Source organism: Prionailurus bengalensis, chromosome B2 (assembly GCF_016509475.1).
Source record: "Prionailurus bengalensis isolate Pbe53 chromosome B2, Fcat_Pben_1.1_paternal_pri, whole genome shotgun sequence".
Classification (NCBI taxonomy): Eukaryota; Metazoa; Chordata; class Mammalia; order Carnivora; family Felidae; genus Prionailurus; species Prionailurus bengalensis.
Window position 1 is genome coordinate 65799943 of NC_057349.1, and position 22461 is coordinate 65822403.

A 22461-nucleotide genomic window follows, 5' to 3' on the forward strand; every position below is an offset into this window, starting at 1 on the left:
CCATTTTGAGTTTATTTTTGTGAATGGTGTGAGAAAGTGGTCTAGTTTCAACCTTCTGCATGTTGCTGTCCAGTTCTCCCAGCACCATTTGTTAAAGAGGCTGTCTTTTTTCCATTGGATGTTCTTTCCTGCTTTGTCAAAGATGAGTTGGCCATACGTTTGTGGGTCTAGTTCTGGGGTTTCTATTCTATTCCATTGGTCTATGTGTCTGTTTTTGTGCCATAGGATTTTTTTAATTAAATTATCAGAGTAAATGTCTACAAGATTATGCCATTGATAACAAAGCGATCTGGTGGTTTCATAACTTGGTTCCCAACTCCTTCCTTCCACTTCACAAGCAATAATGGACATTTTGAAAGGAGGAAAGTAGAAAACCTGAAAGAGAGCAGTCATGTGACATTCTTAAAATACCTTTTATATGTAGAGAGCAAATGAAAATCTATGACTCATTGCGGGATAAACTGTGTAAACTGAGAAAATAGGAGGCTTTTCTAGCCAGCAAGGGGACGACAGTTTATTATCCCAGGCTTCAAAGCAACAATTTGAATTTTAAGTTTAGTTTTTGTTTCTCTCTGATAATTCTAACGTACTTAAATTATTGAGACATTCAGGTGTACCTGTCCCACTGAGATGCAGTTGTTGGTGAGTTCAGCCTGGCAGCTCTTTATCTTTCTTCCCAATAGCCTTCCTTTTCTCCTTATTACTAATAAGAATTGCTGTATTGTGTGTTAAACAGTGTGTGGGAAAGTCTTAATATACTTCTCACTTAGTCACCAGCTTATTTCTTTTGCCAGAATAACCCACGTAGCAGGTTTTCAAAGGTCATATCTGTGACTTTCAGAGGGGAAGCAACATATTTTCATTGATTCCCATTTCAGTTGTGCTATTTGGACTGAAGTTTAACCTGTACTTAACAGGTTCTTTGAATGACCTAATTATGTCTCTATTAAAAAAAAAAATCTAGTCTTGAATGCAAAAGTCAAAATCTTCTACGATGTCAGGCTTCTAGGAAAAGGCCGTGTTGGCCCACAGTGAGTTTGTTGATATTAACTGAGTCATTGATGAAATTGTCTGAATCCTAGAAATATACAAGAAAGCAAACAAGAGTGTGTATTATTTCTATTTTTTTTTTAATTTTTTTTTCAACGTTTATTTATTTTTGGGACAGAGAGAGACAGAGCATGAACGGGGGAGGGGCAGAGAGAGAGGGAGACACAGAATCGGAAACAGGCTCCAGGCTCTGAGCCATCAGCCCAGAGCCCGACACGGGGCTCGAACTCCCGGACCGCGAGATCGTGACCTGGCTGAAGTCGGACGCTCAACCGACTGCACCACCCAGGCGCCCCAATTATCTCTATTCTTTATAAGAAGAACATATACTAGATCTCCAGTGTGAAATAAAATAAATTTAGAACACTATACCTTTTATGATATATTGATCAGACCTTAATGAAACATATGGCTGGATACTTTTTAGTTGAAATTGTCCATTTTGCACATAATGGACACCTTGCTAACTATGAAAGTATCCATAATAAATAGAGAAATAAAAGCATCCTGAATTGGAGTATTTCTAAGTGGTAGGCTTTCGTTTAAAAAAAGAAAATTCTTGGGGCGCCTGGGTGGTTCAGTCAATTAAGCGACCAACTCTTGATTTGGGCTCAGGTCATGATCTCACAGTTCATGAGTTTGAGCCCCACATAGGGCTCTGTGCTGATGGTGTGGAGCCTGCTTGCTCTCTCCCTCTCTCTCTACCCCTTCAGAGCTCGCTCTCCCTCCCTCTCTCTCTCTCTCTCCCTCTTTCAAAATAAATAAATAAACTTTTAAAAAAAGGAAATTCTCTTCATTTAAAAAAGCCCAAATTATTGACATTAAGTATCAAAATGCAATTTGTGGTCTATGGATACAAAATCCCAGTGAATTCTGAATATTAAATATTAAACTTCTCTCATCAAGAAAATGGTGAGGGCCATCTCCAAGGCCAACTTTTGGAGGAATTCATGGTGTGATCAGTGCTACTCAAAGCCAATAGCAATTCAAAGAACTCTGATCCCTGAAAACATTCCATACTATTGAATATCAACACCTAGCCCATTAAGTGGAGTAAGACTAAGACCGCAGCCAGTGCCCAAAGACGGTAGCTACTGTTGCTATGGACATTTCGTTGTGGATGTTAGATGGAAACACCTTTATAACAAAAAGAACAAAGAGCTATGTACTTCATGTCAGACCCACAGCTTAAGCACAGAAGGGGTTTGGGGATTGGGGGTTACAGTGAAAAGATATTCTAGGTTTTGAAGTAGCAACTAAAGGGACATCTGTGACAGAGGAAGTAAAAAAAGGTGCAAGGGGACTTAACTCTGGTGGTTGAGGCACTGACAGCTACAGGAGAAGAGGATCTTCTGATTGTCAAGCGTAGCTCCATTTAATATTATTTCCTATTATTATTTTCTTCCTTTTTGGTTGCTTTAGATTTATTCTGAAACAATTTATGAACAAGTCTTCCTGGAGTTATTTCCTATTATTATCTCCTTTCCTGTTATTATTTTTCTCCTTTTCCGTTAGATTTATTCTGAAATAACATAAGTTCAGGTCTTCCTGAAGTAATATTGCCTGATATGACCTGTTCTCAAAGGCCAGTTTGTTCTCTATTTACTGATATTTCTGTGATGAAGACAGTGTTATGGGGTAGCCTTTTTTTTTTTTTAAGACGCATACAGCAGCAGGTAGTATAAATCTATTCTGGAGTAACCATCTGAGTACAACCCCCACCTGGGACCGTGTGCTTGAAATGATTACTTCAGGCATGTAGAAGTATTATTTATAGAATTTAGGCTGAAAATCTTACAGACTTTCTGAAAGCAAATAATATAGAAGACTCTATGTATGGTGCACTCAGCAGGTTGTACAGCCCAAATGTATGCCATGAGTTTCATCCCCCTGCAAAATCTAAGAATAAGAAATAGTGTGGGGCACCCGGGTGGCTCAGTCGGTTGAGCGTCTTGACTGCAGCCCAGGTCATGATCTCACAGTCTGAGTTTGAGCCCCTCGTCGGGCTCTGTGCTGACAGCTCTGAGCCTGGAGCCTGCTTCCAATTCTGTGTCTCCCTCTCTCTCTGCCCCCTTCCATTCGCACTCTCTCTCTCTCTCTCTCTCAAATGTAAGTAAACATTAAAAAAATTTTTAATTAATAAGAAATGGTGTAAATTTGTGAAATGAACAAAAATACCCTTTTCTTTGATAATACCAGGAATCAACCCTCTTTAGACTGGGTTCAACAGTACAAAGTGTTTTCTGCCACTTTTTTAAGCTGTTGTTTTCTGACACAGTGCTGATCCATTAAATAAAAGTTAACAGTTGTTTCTCACCACCAATACACCGTCGGATGTATCAGAGCTTCACTTGGCCACAAGATAATCAACACACCAACCCCCAACTATTCAAGAACATTGTCAAGTACCAAGCAAACACTGAAACACACATACCCAAGCTGCTACCCACCAAAACATCCTAGCTGCCGTGAGCATCTACAAGCCCTGTGCCTACCCTGATGGCACAGATCTTTGAAGTATATTGGTCAGAAGCCTCTTTGGGGAAGCCTTTCCTAAGAAGTCTGTTCCTTTAGTAACGTCATCTCACACATGGTTCTGAATATTTTTTGCTTAGATTTATTCCATAAACGTTGAGCACATACTTATTGGAAAAGAGCAGAATTACAGTCAAGAAACTTGGCTTCCAGCCCTACTGTTATGATTTAGTGTGGTATTCAGCAAACATTTACTCTCTCTGTAAAATTGAGAAAATAATATTACCCAAATACAAAGTTGTTATGTGTATTAAAATGAGATTAGGACACGTAGATGTGCTTTATCAGATGCTGGACAAATGTTAGTCACTACTGGTATTACATATTTGACTATGAGCCTGGAAGAACAACATGAAATGCTATTACCCTGAGCTGCCTGCCATGACAGAACCCAAATGATATGATACCACCACCACAAGAGATTCGGTGTTTGCAGATGGAAAACCTTTCTCATCTAATGGTTCACAAACTACTAATGTGAATCATCCTCGTGTAAAAGACCACCTTACATGGAAATGATGCTGTGCTTTGGAAATCTACAAATAGTATGTTTTTAGTTTGTTTACATGAATACATTAGCTATAAACTAGTATTCATAATTGTATCCTCAAAGTTAAACCAATAAATGTTTATTGATTTATTACTGGAAGAGAAGGATGGGTTTATACCTACTGGTTTAGAATTAATTCTGTTATTGAAAGAAAAAAAACTACAGCCTAACCAGTTTCCAAATTGTAATCCGACCATAGCATCTGCTATCTCACAAAAAAAGAAAAGAAAAGAAAAAGAAAAAAAGCTTGGGTCACAAATGTCCCTCGACTGGTGAATGGAAAAAGAAGATGTGGTGTGTGTGTGTGTGTGTGTGTGTGTGTGTACATATTGTATACATATATATATCTAATGGAATATTACTCAGCCATTAAAAAAAGAATGAAATCTTGTCATTTGCAATGACGTGAATGGAGCTAGAGTATATTATGCTAATTGAAATAAGTCAGTCAGAGAAAGACAAACACCATATGATTTCACTCATATGTGGAATTTAAGAAACAAAACAGATAAGCATATTGGAAGGGGTGGGGGAAAGAAAACAGAGAGGGAAACCATAAGAGACTCTTAGAGATAGAGAACAAATTGAGGATTGACGGAGGGAGGTGGGTGGAGGATGAGCTAGATGCATGACAGGTATCGGTATTAAGGAGGACACTTGTTATGGTGAGCACCAGTTGTTGTATTTAAGTGATGAATCATTGAATTCTACTCCTGAAACCAATATTGCACTGTATGTTAGCTACCTCGAATTTAAATTTTAAAAATTAAAAAGAAAAAAAAAAAGAAAGCTTGGGCCAGGATTTACATTTGTGTTGCAGTATTATTCCTGAAGAAGAATTATGGGCTACTAAACACACTAAGGAGCCCCCAGTCTGCCTTTGCTACTACAAGTACATATCCATGCCAACATTTGCAACCCACAGATTTTTCATAAAATATGTTTTTTCACCTGCATGGCTGCAACTGAGTATATGGAAGATGAGGGCAAAAATGTATCTGAACTGTTCCCGGCTGCCACATCACCTTCCAGTAGATAGTCCGACTGGAGACACGGCACACACTACCAGCATTCCTGAGGTCGACTGAGGAGGGGTGACAGGGTGCAGTGGGCCATTCCCTCTCAGATCCTAATCTGTCTTGTCGGGCTACAGCCTGAGAATGCATCTGCCAGTTTCCACCTCGGGTCACAACACATGGCAATAAATGACATCCTTTCGCTTAAGGAAAGTAGTAATCTCCCTAAAACTGCACTGGAAGAGATACTTGAAAGTTTTTAAACTTATCTTTTCATTTTATAAGTAAATTCAAAACTTCACAAACTTCCCAATGATATTGTAAACACCATGGTCAAAAGTCAATGAGTAGGAATCAATCATCAATATGTAAGTATGTATGTAAATACATTTTAAAATTTTAATCTATTCAGCACTTGTTAACCAGTATATCTCTTGTAAGCTCAGGAAGTAGGTAAAAAATGGAATGATGTCCAATATGGTGGATGTCTTCCAATTCCCTAAAGATGACATACGCACCCTCTCAAGTTTCTCTGAGACAAGCTGCTCCCCCAGAGCATCTCTGCATCTCTATCCAAATGAAACTAGTCGTCACTACATTCAGCCACTGAAAGATTCACAAGATTTCTAGAAGACAGAAATGGGTTTATTGTTTGGTGCAAATGTGGGAAAAATAAATACCGAAAGAGCTTCTGCTGCTCAGTTCATGTACAAAGGATCAGCTGATAATCACTAGCAGGGCGTTCCAGATGCTAGGAAAAGAAAAGAAACATAATGTAGTTGTACTTTTCCAAGGGGACACACCAGTACTTCAAGGACAACTTGACCTAAAAGTTCTGAAAATCAATGAACAGCTATGTAGGCCTCATCGGAGGATGGTTTCATCGCATGTACCAGTTACTGCTTAGAAAGCCAGCAGCCGATCAAGCTGATGGGTCAGTGTGAATTCATAAAGAAGTTCACATCTTTTTATGTATGTGCATTTTAGAAATGTCACATTTTCATACCTGATGCTACCTGTCTGTTGACTATCAAGGAGCCCAGTTGCCCCCTTTGCAGCCATAAAAAAAGACACACTCCCACCAGGCACAAAACAAAGGCAACTCCCACCAGCCCACTCCCCAGAATGGACTGAGACAAAACTGCCACCCTGTTGCCAGATCCTCCTCAAGCCCGGCTTGGCAACAAAAGGCCTCTATGCTTTCAACCAAGCAACATCCTGAGAGACTTTGAAATTGGAGTGGAGGAAGTTGTCGCACCTGAGCTTGGCTGCCGTCTTTCCAGCCACCTGCAGGCAGTGGAACATGGTCATTGGAAGCCTGCACCAAGTGCAGAGAGAAGGTGGGTGGTCTGGAAGCCTGAACCGGAGTGCAGAGAGGTGAGCAGAGTCTTTGCCATCCCCAGGGGGCTCCAGGGGGCAGCTCCCAGAGTTGAAGCATTCTTTTCTCCCTGAAAAAGGACGCATGTAAGAGAGAGGGCAATTATAAATCCAGAACAAGATAGAAGAGGCATTCTTCTCTACTCACAATGAAATACTGAGTACATCATCACTTTGCCGTGTCTCATTCTTCAGAGTTAGAGGCAGTGATTTAAAAAAACAAAACAAAACAAAACAAAAAAAAAACGCTCTCTGAGGGATGAGTCAATGAGAATAACTTAAATGCAGGGTAGTTCCCCCTTATCCCTGGTTTCTCTTTCCACTGTTTCAGTTACCTGCAGTCAATCTGCCCTTGGGAAGTAGATGGTCCTCCTTCTGTGTTTGGTCAGAGGTCAGTAGTAGCCTAATACTACTTCACAATACCTACCTCATTCACCTCACCTCATCTTACCACATAGGCATTTTATCATCTTACATCATCACAATAAGGGTGAGGATAATATTTCAAGAGAGACCACCACATTCACATAACTTTCAGTACGTTGTTATAACCGTTCTTATTATTGTTGTTAATCTCTTACTGTACCTAATTTACATATTAAACTTTATCATAGATATATGTGTATAGAAAAAAAACACCATATTTAGGGTTTAGTACTAAGTGTGGCTTCAAGCATCCATTGGGGGTCTTAGAATGCATCCCTTGTGGATAAGGGGGACTACTGTATTACTAGAATGTAAAGTTTACCATTATTGCTGTGACCAAACCATGAAATATCTCCTTTAATTTATTATTGTTAAACTGCTGTAAAAGGATTAAACTACTTTGCAGAAAATTTATAGATTAAAATCTTTCCCAGGTATTTTAAGATTAGGAACCTATAATAAAATTGAGGCAAGGGGTGCCTGGGTGGCTCAGTCAACTCTTGGTTTCAGCTCAGGTGATGATCTCGGGGTTTCGTGAGTCAGAACCCCACATCCGGCTCTGCACTGTCAGCACAGAGCCTGCTTGGGACTCTTTGTCTCCCTCTCTTGCTTCCCCTTCCCCACTCATGCTGTCTCCATCTCTCTCAAAATAAATAAATAAACTTTTTAAAAATGTTAAAATTGAATATTTTTTCTGCAATCTCTTTCTTTTGAGAGCCCCACCACTGATAACGCTGGTGATGTGTGATTAACTTGACTACTAGGTTCTACTACAAACTCCCTCTCTCCAACCTTGGATGAGCCTCCCCCACTCTGTAGACCACTTATTGATCTGTCCTTGACACCCTCTCACACTGTCACAGCCCCAAGCCTTTTCCCTGCTCTAAGCCTTTTGCTCCCCATGGCTGATCCCACCCTCTCTTTTACTGGAATTGAAGATGACCATCTCAAGCATCCTCAGTGCTGCTCTTCATTCACACTGTGTCCCCATCTTTTCCCCATGGGGGAAGAGGTGTTCTTCCATACTGCCAAGGCTAACCATTCCAACTGTACCCTTGATCCCATGTTCCTTCCTTCACAGTTGCCTTACCCTATATAAAGCTACCAGTCTTCCCCCCTGTCAAGCTCATTCTTTCTTCAGACATGCACAAATACATCCTAGAAAGACTGCCTTCAAGTCAGAGGTTTCTGGGAGCTCTTGCCCTATTTTTCTCACTCCATTTGTTGTCAGTGTTCTTGAAAGGATTCAATATTTACATAATTTACTTAATTTACTCATGCTAGATGTTAGAGAGATAACAGAGTGAAGACACAGTTTCCCTTCTGGTAAAGGAAATAGAGATCCCTCCCCAAAGAAACATACAGAAATCTACCACTTATGGTAAGTGATATTAAGAAGCAAGGGGCTGCAATAGAAAGTGACTGGAGGCCCCATTGTAGACAGAGTGGGTAGGGGAGACCTCTCTGACAATGGAGTATTTTGGATAAGACTTGAAGAATGAGAAGAAACCCTGGGAAGGATGGGGAGAAAAACAATTCTGGCTGAGGAAACAAGATATGCAAAGGAACTGTGGCAGAAATAGCCTGGCCTGTTTGAGGAGTTGAAAGGACATTGTGAATAAAGTATAGTGAGCAAGGGTGAAACGGGAATCATCTTGGAGAGGCAGGTGGAGACTAGATCAGGTAGGCCCATAGTTAGGAGCTTGGAATTTATTCTGAATTCAGTGAATAGCCATTGAAGGATTTTTAAAAGGAAGTAACAAAATAATTTCCCTCACAGGTTTGGGAGAAGGAACTGGAGGAAATCAAAAGCAAAAGCAGAGATAGCAATTAAGACATTGCTGCAGAAGCCTGGCCTACCATGGTGGCAGGGAAGACAGTGCACAAGGGATGAATTTGCAGTATCTTTGGGTAATAGGATCCATGGGACTTGATAGATTCAGGGAGAGGAGTGAGGGAAACAAGGAATGAGGACAACTGAGACCTCTGACATGAGCAACTGGGTGGATGGTGGTGCCCTTGATTAGGATGGGAAGGGATACATTTGGGGGAGTTACAGCTTTGGGGGCAAGAAGTGCTCTGTTTTAAACATGCGAAGTTTAAATGACTGTGTGTCATCCAAATTGAAATATCAACTGTACATACGTGAATCTAGAGCTCAAAATAATCTTGCCTGAAGGTATAAATTGGTGTGTTCACCATAAAAATTTAAATCCATTGAGAACACTTAAGATCACCTGGGAAGAGACAGAAATAAATGGGATAGAAGAGAAAGGAAAGTGAGAGAAGAATAGAATTTTTTAAAAGAGAGAAAGACCCAGAATTAAACCTTAAGAATCCAATAGTCAAAGTTTGATTCGCATAGGAGGTCCCACATAAGGGGAGCCACCAAAGATACCTCATGGAAGTGAGGAGAGAAGAAAGCTAGGAAGGGCTTATCAGCTGAGCTGTAAGTTTCTGAAAGGTCTGGCATCACGAAGCATCATCTCCTTCTATCATTTCTGTGTCTCAAATGTAACCCCTCCTTCAAAACCCAGGTAGGATGATAAAACCAAAGCAACCCCTTTCCTAGAAATCAGTGACTATCTATCTCCATAACCAGTATCTTTTTTCTCAGTCCTCATTCTCCTTGTTTTCCATGAGACTGTGATACCAGGGATCACCTGGTCCCTTATGAAACTCTCTCTTCTTCATTGAGTTTCCATGTATTTTACCCATTTCTAGTTCCCTTACTTTTTAAAATATTTATTCTTCTCTGACTCCTTTCCCTTCCATCCCTTAAATGTCTATTTCCTGAGGTGTCCTTGGACCCTTTCTTTGCACACTTTGCAATCTCATTTACTCACAAAGTTTCAATAATCATCCTGTGCCTGACTCTAAAATCCAAATCTCATGCCAAACCCAGTCTCTGTCTTTCAAGACTCAAGTTCTCTATATCAGTTTCCTGCTCGACGTTTCTAGATCAGAGTCATACTAACATTGAAAAACCACTTATGCAGGGTGCCTGGATGGCTCTGTTGGTTAACCATCTGACTTCAGCTCAGGTCATGGTCTTGCGTTTTGTGAGTTCAAGCCCCACGTTGGGCTCTATGCTGACAGCTCAGAGCCTGGATCCTCCTTTGGATTCTGTGTCTCCCTCTCTCTGCCCCTCCATGCTCACATGGTATGTCTCTCTCTCTCTCTCTCTCTCTCTCAAAAATAAATAAACATTTAAAAAATGTTTAAAAAGCATTTATTTGCAAAACCAAACTCTATCTTTGCTCCAAAGTCTTCTTTTTCTCATCATATTTCTATGTATACTGGAGCTGTCTTCTTAAAATTTTTAAGTCCTAGTTGACTTAGTCTTCCCCTTCATCCCAGATGATTAACAAATGCATTTCTATTGAACTTCATAAGCATGTCTCTTTACTTTGCACTCCCATACAGCCTCGTTGCCACTGTTCCAGTTCACTTGCGCCATCATTCTTCCAGATCGTGCACAACCTCATGGGCCCTGGAGAGGAGCTGGAACTTTGTTCTAAGAAGCATGGGAAGATCGTGGAGCAGTCTGATCATGGGAGAGACATGATCCAAAATCGTTTTTCAAAGACACTCCCTGATCTAGCAATATCATATTTAGTTAATCTCCTCTTCCACTAATCCTCTTAAGACCCACCATGCTCCAACCCAACTAAACAACTTATACTTTCTAGAACCTACCATATTCTCACTGCTGTGCAGCTGGTCACCTGTTTCCCATCCTAGATCACCCTCTTTATCATTCTCACAAAATATTGCTTCTCCTTCAAAGCCTCCTTGACCGCCTCCCCCACCCCCTCCAAGCTGGAAACAATCAATCTGTTCTTTGAATCCGCTTAGCAGATTATTTGTGCATCCATCATAGTAGCTGTCTTGCCCTATTTCGTGTTTTAATGATTTGTGTGTGATGTGTCTCCCCTCTTGTGCCGTAAATATCTTAGGACAAGAACTACGTACCTCTAATTTTTGTTCCACTACAAATCATAACACGTACCTTGCACACACCAGACCTCCAGGAAATGCCTGCCAAGGTAATAAATAGACAGCCTTAATTAACATAAATTATTGTTTTGTGTACTGATCCAGTCTTAAATCCATGGTGCTATCATTTCTGTATCTCTGATGGTTATCCGCTTATTTAAATAACCTTTCCTTGGAAACACTTAGAAAAGATGGAAAATTGTGTTATAAGGGAGGAACAAGTATGTAGGTTATTCCCTTCCTTAAACAAAGAGAAGCTCTGTTATGCGTCACGGAAAATTAAAGCACAGTAATAAAATGCGCCAACAAGGCTTGTTGAATAATGATTTAGTGGAAACGTTGCTTTGCCTCCTGTTCGTAGGTCCTAACTTTCCTCTCAAGTACTTAAGCTGCACGTTCTATTTATTTTGTTTTTAGATTACATTGACAACGATTGGCTATGGAGACAAAACTCCCCTAACTTGGCTGGGAAGATTGCTTTCTGCAGGCTTTGCACTCCTTGGCATTTCTTTCTTTGCACTTCCTGCCGTGAGTATCTTTGCAGAAATAAAACAGTTTAAATTAGATCTTAGAGGTTTATTAGCATGAGCTTTCACAAATTGGTGTGCCCGGAACGTATCTATATCGCTACAGATATAATTTTATTAATATAATGTTGACTTTTATACATACATCTAGTTGGAAAGTTTGTGAAATATGGTCTTCCCTTGGAGGTACTTAACCTGAGAGTTTTATGCCCTTTGGTCTTTATGACCAAATAATAATTCAGATGGCATCACCTCTCATTCAATGTGCTACTAATACATTTAAAATATGTATAAAGATTTAAAGATATCTTGTTTTTAAACTGATCTCTCCGATTTGGCTTATAACATGTGCTGCTTAAGAGCTGGATGTGATAAGTGGAATATTACCTCTTCAGATCCATTTGAGTGAAAAGCATATGACCTTAAAGGGTTTCAATGTGTCAGACGATTTATTCTTTCTGTCACCATCACTGATTTTTCTTAGTGAACAGCTTCTGCATCTTATCAGAATGAAGAGCACATTTATCTTCTCCCAAGCCTCTGATTATTTTCTCCTTAATGGATGATGCTTACTCTCTGATCATTTTATCCTCTTGTTTTTGTAAAGGCAGCTGGTCAAAATATTACAATTTGCCTCCATCCCCAAATTCTCACTTTGCTCACTCCACCTCTTGTAGGGGAAGAGAGCCAACAAAAAGGAGGGTTAGTGTAGCAGCAGGCATGCTTAAGGAACAATAACTTCACTCTTGCTCCAGACACTCTTGCTCTGTACTTATCCGTGAGTGGCATCACGGTCTCTGCTGAGCAGAGACCCCAGAGCATCCCTCCACAGGAAGCCAAGGGATTAGGGATTTTCATCATCCCAACCTTTGGCTCACAGGGCTTCATCTCTGCCTGTGAATGAGTGCAGAGGACACTCATGTGGTTCCCATGGCCAGACCCCAGCTTTAGATTGACTGGCTGGTTCTGCCCCAGACCATACGAGACCACAGAGAAGACACCGAAAAGACTATGCATACACTTGAGCATTAGATCTTGGCTTGGATTTAAAGCCACATACTACCTGGTTTTGTCACGTACACCCATGCGACTATATTAGTTTGCCAGGGCCGCTATAAAGACATCACAGGTTGGGTGACTTAAACAGCAGAAATTTATTGTCTCACAGTTCTGGAATCTAGAAGTCCAAAATCAAGGGGCAAGCAAGGTTGGTTCTTGTTGAGGAGCATGAGAGAAGGATCTGTTCCAGACATCTTTCCTTGGTTCACGGATAGCAGTCTTCTCCCTGTATCCTCACATTGTCTTCCCTCTGTACATGTCTATGTCCAAACTTCCTCTCATAAAGACACCAGTCATATCATATTAGGGCTCATCCTAATGACTTCATTGTAACTTGATTACTTCTGTAAAGACCTTATCTCCAAATAAAGTCATATTCTAAAGTACTGGGAATTAGGATTCCGGCATAGGAATTTCAGAGGGATACAGTTCAGCCAATAATAGTAACATGGGGTATGTTTCTTGATCTATATAATAGAAGAAGAATTATTGCACCCACAGAAATTTTGTCAAGAGCAATATGGTGATTTAAGTCTAATGCTTGCCATGTAGAAAACCTTCATGAATTTTGTCTCCCATTTTATGTATGAATCTAGATGTATTGTTTTCTGTTGTGAAATGACAAAATCAAGGAGAGTCAAAAAAAAATCTCACTTATCCAGAATCAACTTATCTGGCAAGCTCAACAATCCATAACAGAGCAGGGACTCATTCAGTAATCAAATTCCCTACATGAAAATACCTTTAGAAACAATAAATACGTTCTTGGGTTTTTTTACCAAAATACTGCTGCTTTAGTGTCTATACTTATCCTGAGACCACATATAAAACAACCTGTGTGATCCAGTGAAAAACTATAAACAAAGAAGCAGGCAACTTCTGGGCTATTAAAATTGACAACAGTGTATGTGTTGTCCTCATAGGAGAGCCTCTTGAAACCTAAATCATAACCTGTTCTTAATTTAGAGAAAATTCTGATAAGCTGAGCTACATAGTTTTACAATTCTCTGAAGATTATAAACAGCAAAGGCAGAGGTCCACTGATTGAACAAACAGTGTAATGGGAAGAGATGGTGGAAAACTAACAACAAAGGAAGGGGAAAATATTTGTAAGAAGCAAGCAAACACAAGTGTTCAAAATCTGTAAGGACCTGGGGCCCATTAGTGTTAGGGTTAACCCATCTCTGGAAACTGGCCGTATCCAGCACAGCAAAATACCAGTCCCCATAAGGAAACTCTGGACTATCACAGGAAGGTTAAATTGTGTTATTCTGTTAGGTTAGAGGTCAGACACTAAGTTGTTATGCTTGGAAATGTTTCCCAATAAAGTGATTTCAATTTTCAGATATGCAAATTAAATTAATATGTGTTGGAAATCTAAATAAAACATTAAAAAAGGGGGGGGGGGGGTACCTGTGTGGCTCCGTCAGTTAAGTGTCTGACTTCAGCTCAGGTCATGATCTCACGGTTCATGGGTTCGAGCCCCATGTCAGGCTCTGTGCTGACAGCTCAGAGCCTGGAGCCTGCCTCAGATTCTGTGTCTCCCTCTCTCTGCCCCTCCCCCACTCGCACTCTGTCTCTCTCAAAAATAAATAAAACGTTAAAAAAATATATATGTGTTGGAAATCTGAGAAACTTGCTTGCACAGAACACTCCCTAACAATGCCAAGAAATGTTGGCTTACCATATATCTTTTATTGCAACCTCATATTTACTGAATGAAAGACTAACTGGTCCATATATACCTTTAAAAAAGAAAAAACTAAATGGTCCATATATACCTTTAAAAAAAAAAGTGGCTGGAAATACCATTATGTCTTGTGTGCCTGCTGGCAACAGTGTTGTATGATCGAGATTTAGGAGAGCACATTTTGCTAGGAAACTTAGAGGTGAGACGTGAGCCATCCCTGGTTGGGTTTCCTCCCACCCAGGAAACCAAGGACCAAGAAAGAGAAGAGCCTTTCCCCATCTTTCTTCAAAGCAGAAGGACTCTTCTGCACATCACAGAGCCATATAACTACCCTTCCAAACTCCACTGGAAGATCACTTTCCTTGAGGCCCACAGCATCCCTAAGCTAATGAGCAGACAGAAGAAGTCAGCTCCTCAGCATCGCCCTAAGGTGCAGGTCTTTCCCTTCTTTAGAACACTGCCTTCCTTCCTGCTAAGAGTATCTTTCAGTGTAGCCTGTCCTTCTGCGCTACATTAAGCTCCTTTAATCTGGGAGATTAAAAGGTATAGATACTTAAATGTTTACCAAAACATATTTTCTTTGTACTTGATGTTTATGTAATACTTCTCAACATAGCACTAAAACATAAAACCTAAAAATTTAAGTCATGTGATCTTAGGCAATGAATGAAAACAAAACTCAATTTTTTTAAAAAAATTTTAATGTTTATTTATTTTTGAGAGAGAGAGAGAACGGGTGGGGAAGGGGCAAAGAGAGAGGGAGACACAGGATCCGAAGCAGGCTCTAGGCTCTGAGCTGTCAGCATAGAGCCTGACACGGGGCTCAAATTCACAAACCATGAGATCATGACCTGAGCCAAAGTCAGACGCTCAACGAACTGAGCCACTCAGGTACCCCAACAGAAGTCAATTTCTATGAAGTTTCATTTTATTGATGTTGCTATTTGAAGGCATGGCACACGGATTATATACATAGATAACATATATATATCCCATAAGTTATAGATATATAATATATTTATATATATCCCATAAGTTTTATATACGTATACATATATATGTGTGTGTGTGTATATATATATATATATATATATATATAACATAATGAACTTTATTTTAACAGACTTCTACTGAGGTTCACTGAGCTGTGTAGAGAGGTGGAAGAAAATTGGAATGGAGCCATAATGAGACAATGAGCAGACCTGGTTTAATAACTGTTGTAATGTACAGTCTGGCACAAGAGATATGTAGCAAACATTTGCCAACTACTAATATATATTTCTAAGCAATGCCAGTGTGATTTTTAGCACATTTTAGTTTGTTTGGCAAATGCTGAGTTTGTGCTAGGCCTGTCTTTATTTTCCAAAAGGGATTTACATTTAAACCTCATTTTCACATAATAAATACCAAAAAATGGTAGCTATTACTGTTAATTTAATGTCTACAAAATCTGAATTATGCTCCATGAGTGGATTATGTGCCCTATGCATGTAATGTATGTACACACAATACATATAACAAATATGTAATATACTCTAATGCCTTCTATTTTCTTACATGTATGTGCTTCAGGAAAAATAACATTAAAAGGAAAATAAATAAATCTTTCCTAAGTCACTTCAAATAGCAGTAAAAAATTTAGGAGTTATGAGTGACTAGAGTTGGAAGGCCATTTTTATAACCTCTACATGGAGGGAAATGTTTAAATTGACAAACAAGACCATACGGACCAGGTTTTTAAGTTTGCACGAAGTTTGGTTTGTGCATCCTCAGCCTAATGAAGATCTTAGACAGCATGAGACAATCACAAAAAAAGGCAGATGGAAAACAGAACCTATAATGTAATTTCTAATTTCACGGTACAGTCGTTCATCCTAATTAATAATGGAGATTATTGCTCATTAATAGCAAGCAGTATTATCATGTAACTGTATTTTAAACATAATTGTATTACTGATTATCTGGCTATTGTCACAGATGTGCTCAGAATTGTAATATGTAAGATAAGAAGGGGGCATTAAAGGTGATCTAGAGCCCAGATATATCTTGGTCAAATTGTCATCCAGCCGAGACTTAATACCTTCTAAAGATGAGAAACCCACCACTTGCCTAGGTAGCTTATACCATCTTTGAGCAACTTTGAAAATATAAATAAAAGATGGGGTGCCTGGGTGGCTCATTTGGTTGAGCATTCAATTTTGGCTCAGCTCATGATCTCACAGTTCATGAGTTCATGATCTCACTGATACCACGGAACCTGCTTGGGATTCTCTCTCCCTCTCTCTCTCTGCCCCTCCTCCCCTTCTCTCTCTTGCAAAATGAATAAGTAAACATATATATATGAAAAGAAAAACAACCATTCCCTATCTACAGCAAATACTGACTCAGTGCTTATAAGACATCCATCTCTAGCTTAAGAGTTAGACTCCTTGAAGTTTAATAAAAAGGTAATAATTTATAGCTAGCAAGTAAAAGCCACAGACTTGAAAGCAGTAGAGATCCACGTCCCATGCCAATAAAGTGGAAACTTATGAACAAAGCCTAGAGACTGAATTTAGCAAGCTCCAAAAGCCAGCCCAAGGCTGAAACAAAGCATCTTGATTCCACAAATGTTAGACCAGAGCAAACTGAAAAGAGGGAGGCATTTCAAAGAGCCAGGATTCTAGCAGATCAAAATGATAAGCAGAAGGAGGCAAACGAGCCAAAAGTACTAATATAAACATAGGAGACACATACTAGTCTGACTAACTCCAAAATCTGAAAAAGTGAGCTAAAACCAGAAAGGTAAGGAATGCTAAAAGTGTGAGATTAAAACTCAGGGAAGTAGGAATGTTCTTTGCAATAACCCGAGCTCTTGTCTTTATTGTATAAACAGGCAAAATGGAAAACTTTGTCTTCAAAACTGAGTGTCTGGATAACTATCTCCCCCCACCCCTTTCACTCTACTTGGGTAGGCGTAGAATTATAGCATCGTGGAGAATTAAGCTGGGACAGATTTTAAAAATACCCCACCATTTCAAGAATGGAAAATATAAAATTTCATAGTATCATCAAAGTGCTAGAAAAACTCCCGTGTCCACAGTAGTGAGACTTCAAACTGTCCCAAATTTTAAATCCACCTCTGCCCAAAGCCAGAATTCCTAGCCTCTGAATTCTATCACATCCCCTAATTCCAAATGGGGAATTTCCTCTAACATATAAAGAAGTGTCACAGAGAAGGTCACACAAAAAAACATTTTTAAAAATTGTGATTTTTATTTGTAATTGTAATGCCTCTTACCATACTGTAAGAAATAATAAATGGCATTGCCTGGTTGATTTACTAAAGAACAAAAGTTGTTACATTTCTTGGCAGTCTTGCCCCACAACTTGCCATTGCCAGTGGTATCATACAAGAGGTAAATAGTGTTTGTTTTAATAAGTAATATGTTTACGAACAGGTTGAATAGTGTTTGTCTTTCCTTAGACTCATTTGAGGTGTTTTTTTTTTAATATTTATTTATATTGCTTAACAGTCCTTTTGAAAAAAATTTAAGAACTATTTTTGTATTTTGTTCCAGGGCATTCTTGGCTCGGGTTTTGCATTAAAAGTACAAGAACAGCACCGCCAGAAACACTTCGAGAAAAGAAGGAACCCAGCCGCCAACCTCATTCAGGTGAATGTCAATGTAATAGGTTGATGGCAACATCTGTCACTGTAAGCGCTTGCCGGGTCATTTTCCAGTCTTTGTGCTTCAGTGCTTAGTAGAGCTTCTGATTTGTTTTGTTTGTAAAAAAAATGAAATTGGAACTTAATGTACAGTCTTGGATTTGGGCAAATGTTCCCCCCTCCCGACTATATATATTTTCAGCAAATGGCCCGTGTATTGCTCAGATTTATTAACCATGCCAGCAAGGCCATGGAGAGGTTAGCAGTTGTGTTGCTCCTGGAATGACCTAATATGTCTTGCGAATTACTTGATGAAACATAATTGATCGTTAAGTGATAGAGCAGAACATGGGATTGTTCCCTGCATTGTGATTACTTTCTCCAGGCAGATGTGTGCTACTGTTCTGAAGAACAGCATATTTGTTCAGGATGTCAAGGTTTGCTGCCCATGAGATTGTTTTTAATGCCATCATTAGAGCAATAACTTGAATATCTTAAGAGCTGGTGGGATTATGGAATATGTCAATGTTTGAGAATATGAACTAATAAGCATATTATTTGAAACTAACTCATAATATAAGGTTGTTTAACATTTCATTCTCTTTTCAATATCTCAGGGTTTGCTTCAGGCTTAAAAAGGAATGCTTTTCCCATTGCCATTTATATCTTTTGAGAATAGAACCATCCTAAAACCAGGTTGCCTGAGAATCACAAAATATATTCTTCTCTAAATCCATACCATGAAGTTGGTATTTAATTATGCAGACAATGATTATACAGCCTGAAATTGTTTCCCCTTTCTGCCAAGCAGTGGGAGATGCAGAACTTCTAAACTGAAGGGTTTTGGGGTGGTGATCTGAGATGTCAGGAGATTTATGTTCATGTTGTAGTAACAGCACACTGTTGTTGTTGTTGTTGTTGTTGTTGTTGTTGTTTTAATATCATTTATTGTCAAGTTGGCTGCAGTTGGCTACTGTATACAGTGTGTTCTTGGTTTTGGGGCTAGATTCCCATTGATTCATCACTTACGAGCAACACCCAGTGCTCATCCCAACAAGTGCCCTCTTCAGTGCCTATCACCCGTTTTCCCCTCTCCCCCACTCCACCCCCATCAACCCTCAGTTTGTTCTCTGTATTTAAGAGTCTCTTATGGTTTTCCTCCCTCCCTCTCTATTTGTAACTATTTTTTCACCTTCCCTTCCCCCATGGTCTTCTGTTAACTTTCTCAAGTTCCACGTATGAGTGAAAACATATGATATCTGTCTTTCTTTGACTGACTTATTTCACTTTGCATAATACCCTCCAGTTCCATCCACGTTGCTGCAAATGGCAGGATCTCATTCTTTCTCATTTCCAAGTAATATTCCATTATATATATAAACCACATCTTTTTTATCCATTCATCAGTTGATGGACATTTAGGTTCTTTCCATAATTTGGCTATTGTTGAAAGTGTTGCTATAAACATTGGGGTACATGTGCCCCTTTGAATCTGCACTCCTGTATCCTTTGGATAAATTCCTACTAGTGACAAGATACTGTTTTCATTTAGATTGTAGGTTTAAGTGGGTGGGTTGCTGGGGGATAGCTACTACATAACCCTATCTTTAGCCTTTGCCCATGGCTATGATATGCAGTACCTCCAACAGAAATGGAACAAGGGAAAGAAGCAGGGAAGGGCCGTTCAGTTATATCATGAAGGACATCTTTTTGTATCTAATGCCAAAATAAGTATTAACTTTTTAATGTTTATTTATTTTGAGAGAGAAAGAGCATGAAAGTGGGGGAGAAGCACAGAGAGGGGAACAGAGGATCCGAAGCAGGCTCTGTGCTGACTGCAGAGAACCTGATGCAGGGCTCGAACTCATGACCAGAGCCAAGTTGGACACTTAACCAACTGAGCCACCCAGGTGCCCCAATAAGTATTAATTTTTAAATCAAACTATTCTACAACTATTGACAGACCATTGGACATGACTTCTAACACAAATCACTGAGAGTCTCTATTTTTTTAATTTTTAGGTTTTAAAAAAGCATTAAAGATAAATTTTGTTTTTGTAAATAAAAAGATTCTTACGCAGCAGAATTTTAAGATCTGAAGCCAAGTAGATAATCACCATAATTAAAACAAATGTCACACATTTTAGTATGCACACAAAATACCTGAGGCCCAGATAGCCTTTCAGCCTTTGGTGCTTCTTAACTGGTTATGAGGTATTAACACACTTTCAATGAATTTTTCTTCTTACTATTTTTATCTTTTAATTATCTTTAATTTACCTCTCATCTTTTAATTCTAGAACAATGTTTTCCAACTTGTGAATGCAGACATTATTCTATGAGTTCCTTACATCTATCCAGGCACTAATCACATATGTCTACCTATGGAACCAGTCATATATCTTCCCCATATCTAGACTACTTGCTCCCAGGATACTGTAGATACTGTTATCAAAAATAAAGTTTAAATTCATTTAAAATCCTTACTAAAGTATTTATTAACTTTTTTATTGTACATTTTCTCAATCAACACATACTCAAAATACAACCACTTCTAGGCACATATTCTTGATAATTCTGGACATTAAAGTGGAACTCTATATCAAAAAACATTTTAAAATATCAGCTGTTCTGTTAGAAACTGAACCCTTTGGGGCACCTGGGTAGCTCAGTCGGTTTAACATCCAAGTTCGGCTCAGGTCATGATTTCATGTTTCATGGGTTCAAGCCCTGCATCAGGCTCTGCGCTGACCATTCAGAGCCTGGAGCCTGCTTCAGATTCTGTATCTCCCTCTCTCTTTCTGTCCCTCCTTTGCTTGTGCTCTCTCTTTCTTTCTCTCTCTGTCTCTCTCTCAAAAAATAAATAAACTTTAAAAAAAATAATGAAAAGAAAAGTGAGCCCTTTGAGGCATTTCTCATGCATGAATCCCTTGTAATAATATAGAACTATGATGCCCAATACGGTTGCCAGTAGCTACATGTAGCTATTTAATTCATAAATTCAATTCCTCAAAGGCACAAGCCATATCTCAAGTGGTCAGTAGCAATATGATGGCTACTGGCTACCATATTGTACAAGACAGATACAGAGAGTATTGGAGAAAATTCCCTGATCTAACTTATCAACTACTAAATTGTGCAAAAACAATTTGCAATTGAACTTGGAAACAGATTACTACTCTTACAGCAAATCTTTGGACCAGAGGTATTTATATATCCACAGATAAAGCAAGATAAGGCCTTCCTCTCAGGTAACCCATGAAAAGTAAAGAGTCTGATTGAACAGTTTTGCTTCAAGATCTAGAATCTCATTGTATGGAACTGGGCTATGTAATATATATTGTAATCAGTGATTAAACTTGTACAAGTAAGAAGCTTTTGCACAGCAAAGGAAGCCATCAACAAAATGAAAAAGCAGCCTGCTTAAAATGGGAGAAGGTATTTACAAATGATGTATCTAATAAGGAGGCAATATCCAAAATATATAAAAAACTTGTACAACTTAACACCAAAAAACCCGAACAATCCTATTAAAAAATCAGCAGAGGACCTGAATAGACATTTTTCCAAAGACATACAGATGGCCAACAGACACATGAAAAGATGCTCAACATCACTAGTCATTATGGAAATGCATGCCAAAACCACAATGAGATATCCCCTCACACCTCTCAGAATGGCTAAAATCAAAGAGACAAGAAATAACACGTGTTGGCAAGAATGTGAAGAAAAAGGAGCCCTTGTGCATTGTTGGTAGAGATGTAAGTTGATACAGCCACTGTGGAAGACAGTATGGAGGTTCCTCAAAAAATTAAAAATAGAAATAACTTATGATCCAGTAATTCCACTACTGGGTATTTACCCAAAGAAAACAAAAACACTAAGTTGAAGGGATATTTGCACCCCCTATGCTATTGCAGCATTATTCACAACAGCCAAGATGTGTCCATCAATGGATGAACAGATAAAAAAGATGTGGTATATTTATGCAATGGAATATTACTCAGCCTTAAAAAAAGAAAGAGAGAGAGAAATCTTGCCATTTGTTTCAGTATAGATGGACCTAGAGGGTATTATGCTAAGTGAAATAGGGGAGACAAAGAAAAATACCATATGATTTCACTTATATGTAGAATCTAAAAAACAAAACAAATGAACACACAAACAAACAGAAACAGACCCATAAATACAGAGGGGGATGGGGTAAAAGATTGGGCAAACTGGGTAAAGGAGAGTGGGAGGTACATACTTCCAGTTATGGAACAAATAAGTCACAGGATGAAAGGTACAGCATAGGGAATATAGTCAATGGTATTGTAATAGTGTGGTATGGTGACAGATGGTAACTACACTTGTGTGGAGCACAGCATAATGTATGGAGTGGTCCAGTCACTATGTTGTACACCTGAAGTTAATGTAACTATGTGTCACCTATGCCTCAATAAAAAGTAATAATTAAACTCACACAAATGTAGGTAATACATATGAAACCATTAATTCTTATTTTACTTAAAACTCTAGTTTATGTTATGCTGAACAAAAAATAGTATAAAATGAAAGACTTAACATATTCAAGAATACCT

General features: G+C 38.9%; 1 protein-coding gene across 2 annotated transcripts in view; it reads left to right on the top strand.

Moving 5' to 3' along the window:
- KCNQ5 (potassium voltage-gated channel subfamily Q member 5) overlaps positions 1-22461 on the top strand; it is a 517269-nt gene that overhangs the window by 412466 nt on the left and 82342 nt on the right. For both annotated transcript variants that reach the window (XM_043591809.1, XM_043591810.1), the window contains exons 6-7: positions 11371-11481; positions 17790-17885. In XM_043591809.1, coding sequence (XP_043447744.1) covers positions 11371-11481; positions 17790-17885 — 207 coding nt within the window. The remainder of the gene's footprint in view (positions 1-11370; positions 11482-17789; positions 17886-22461) is intronic.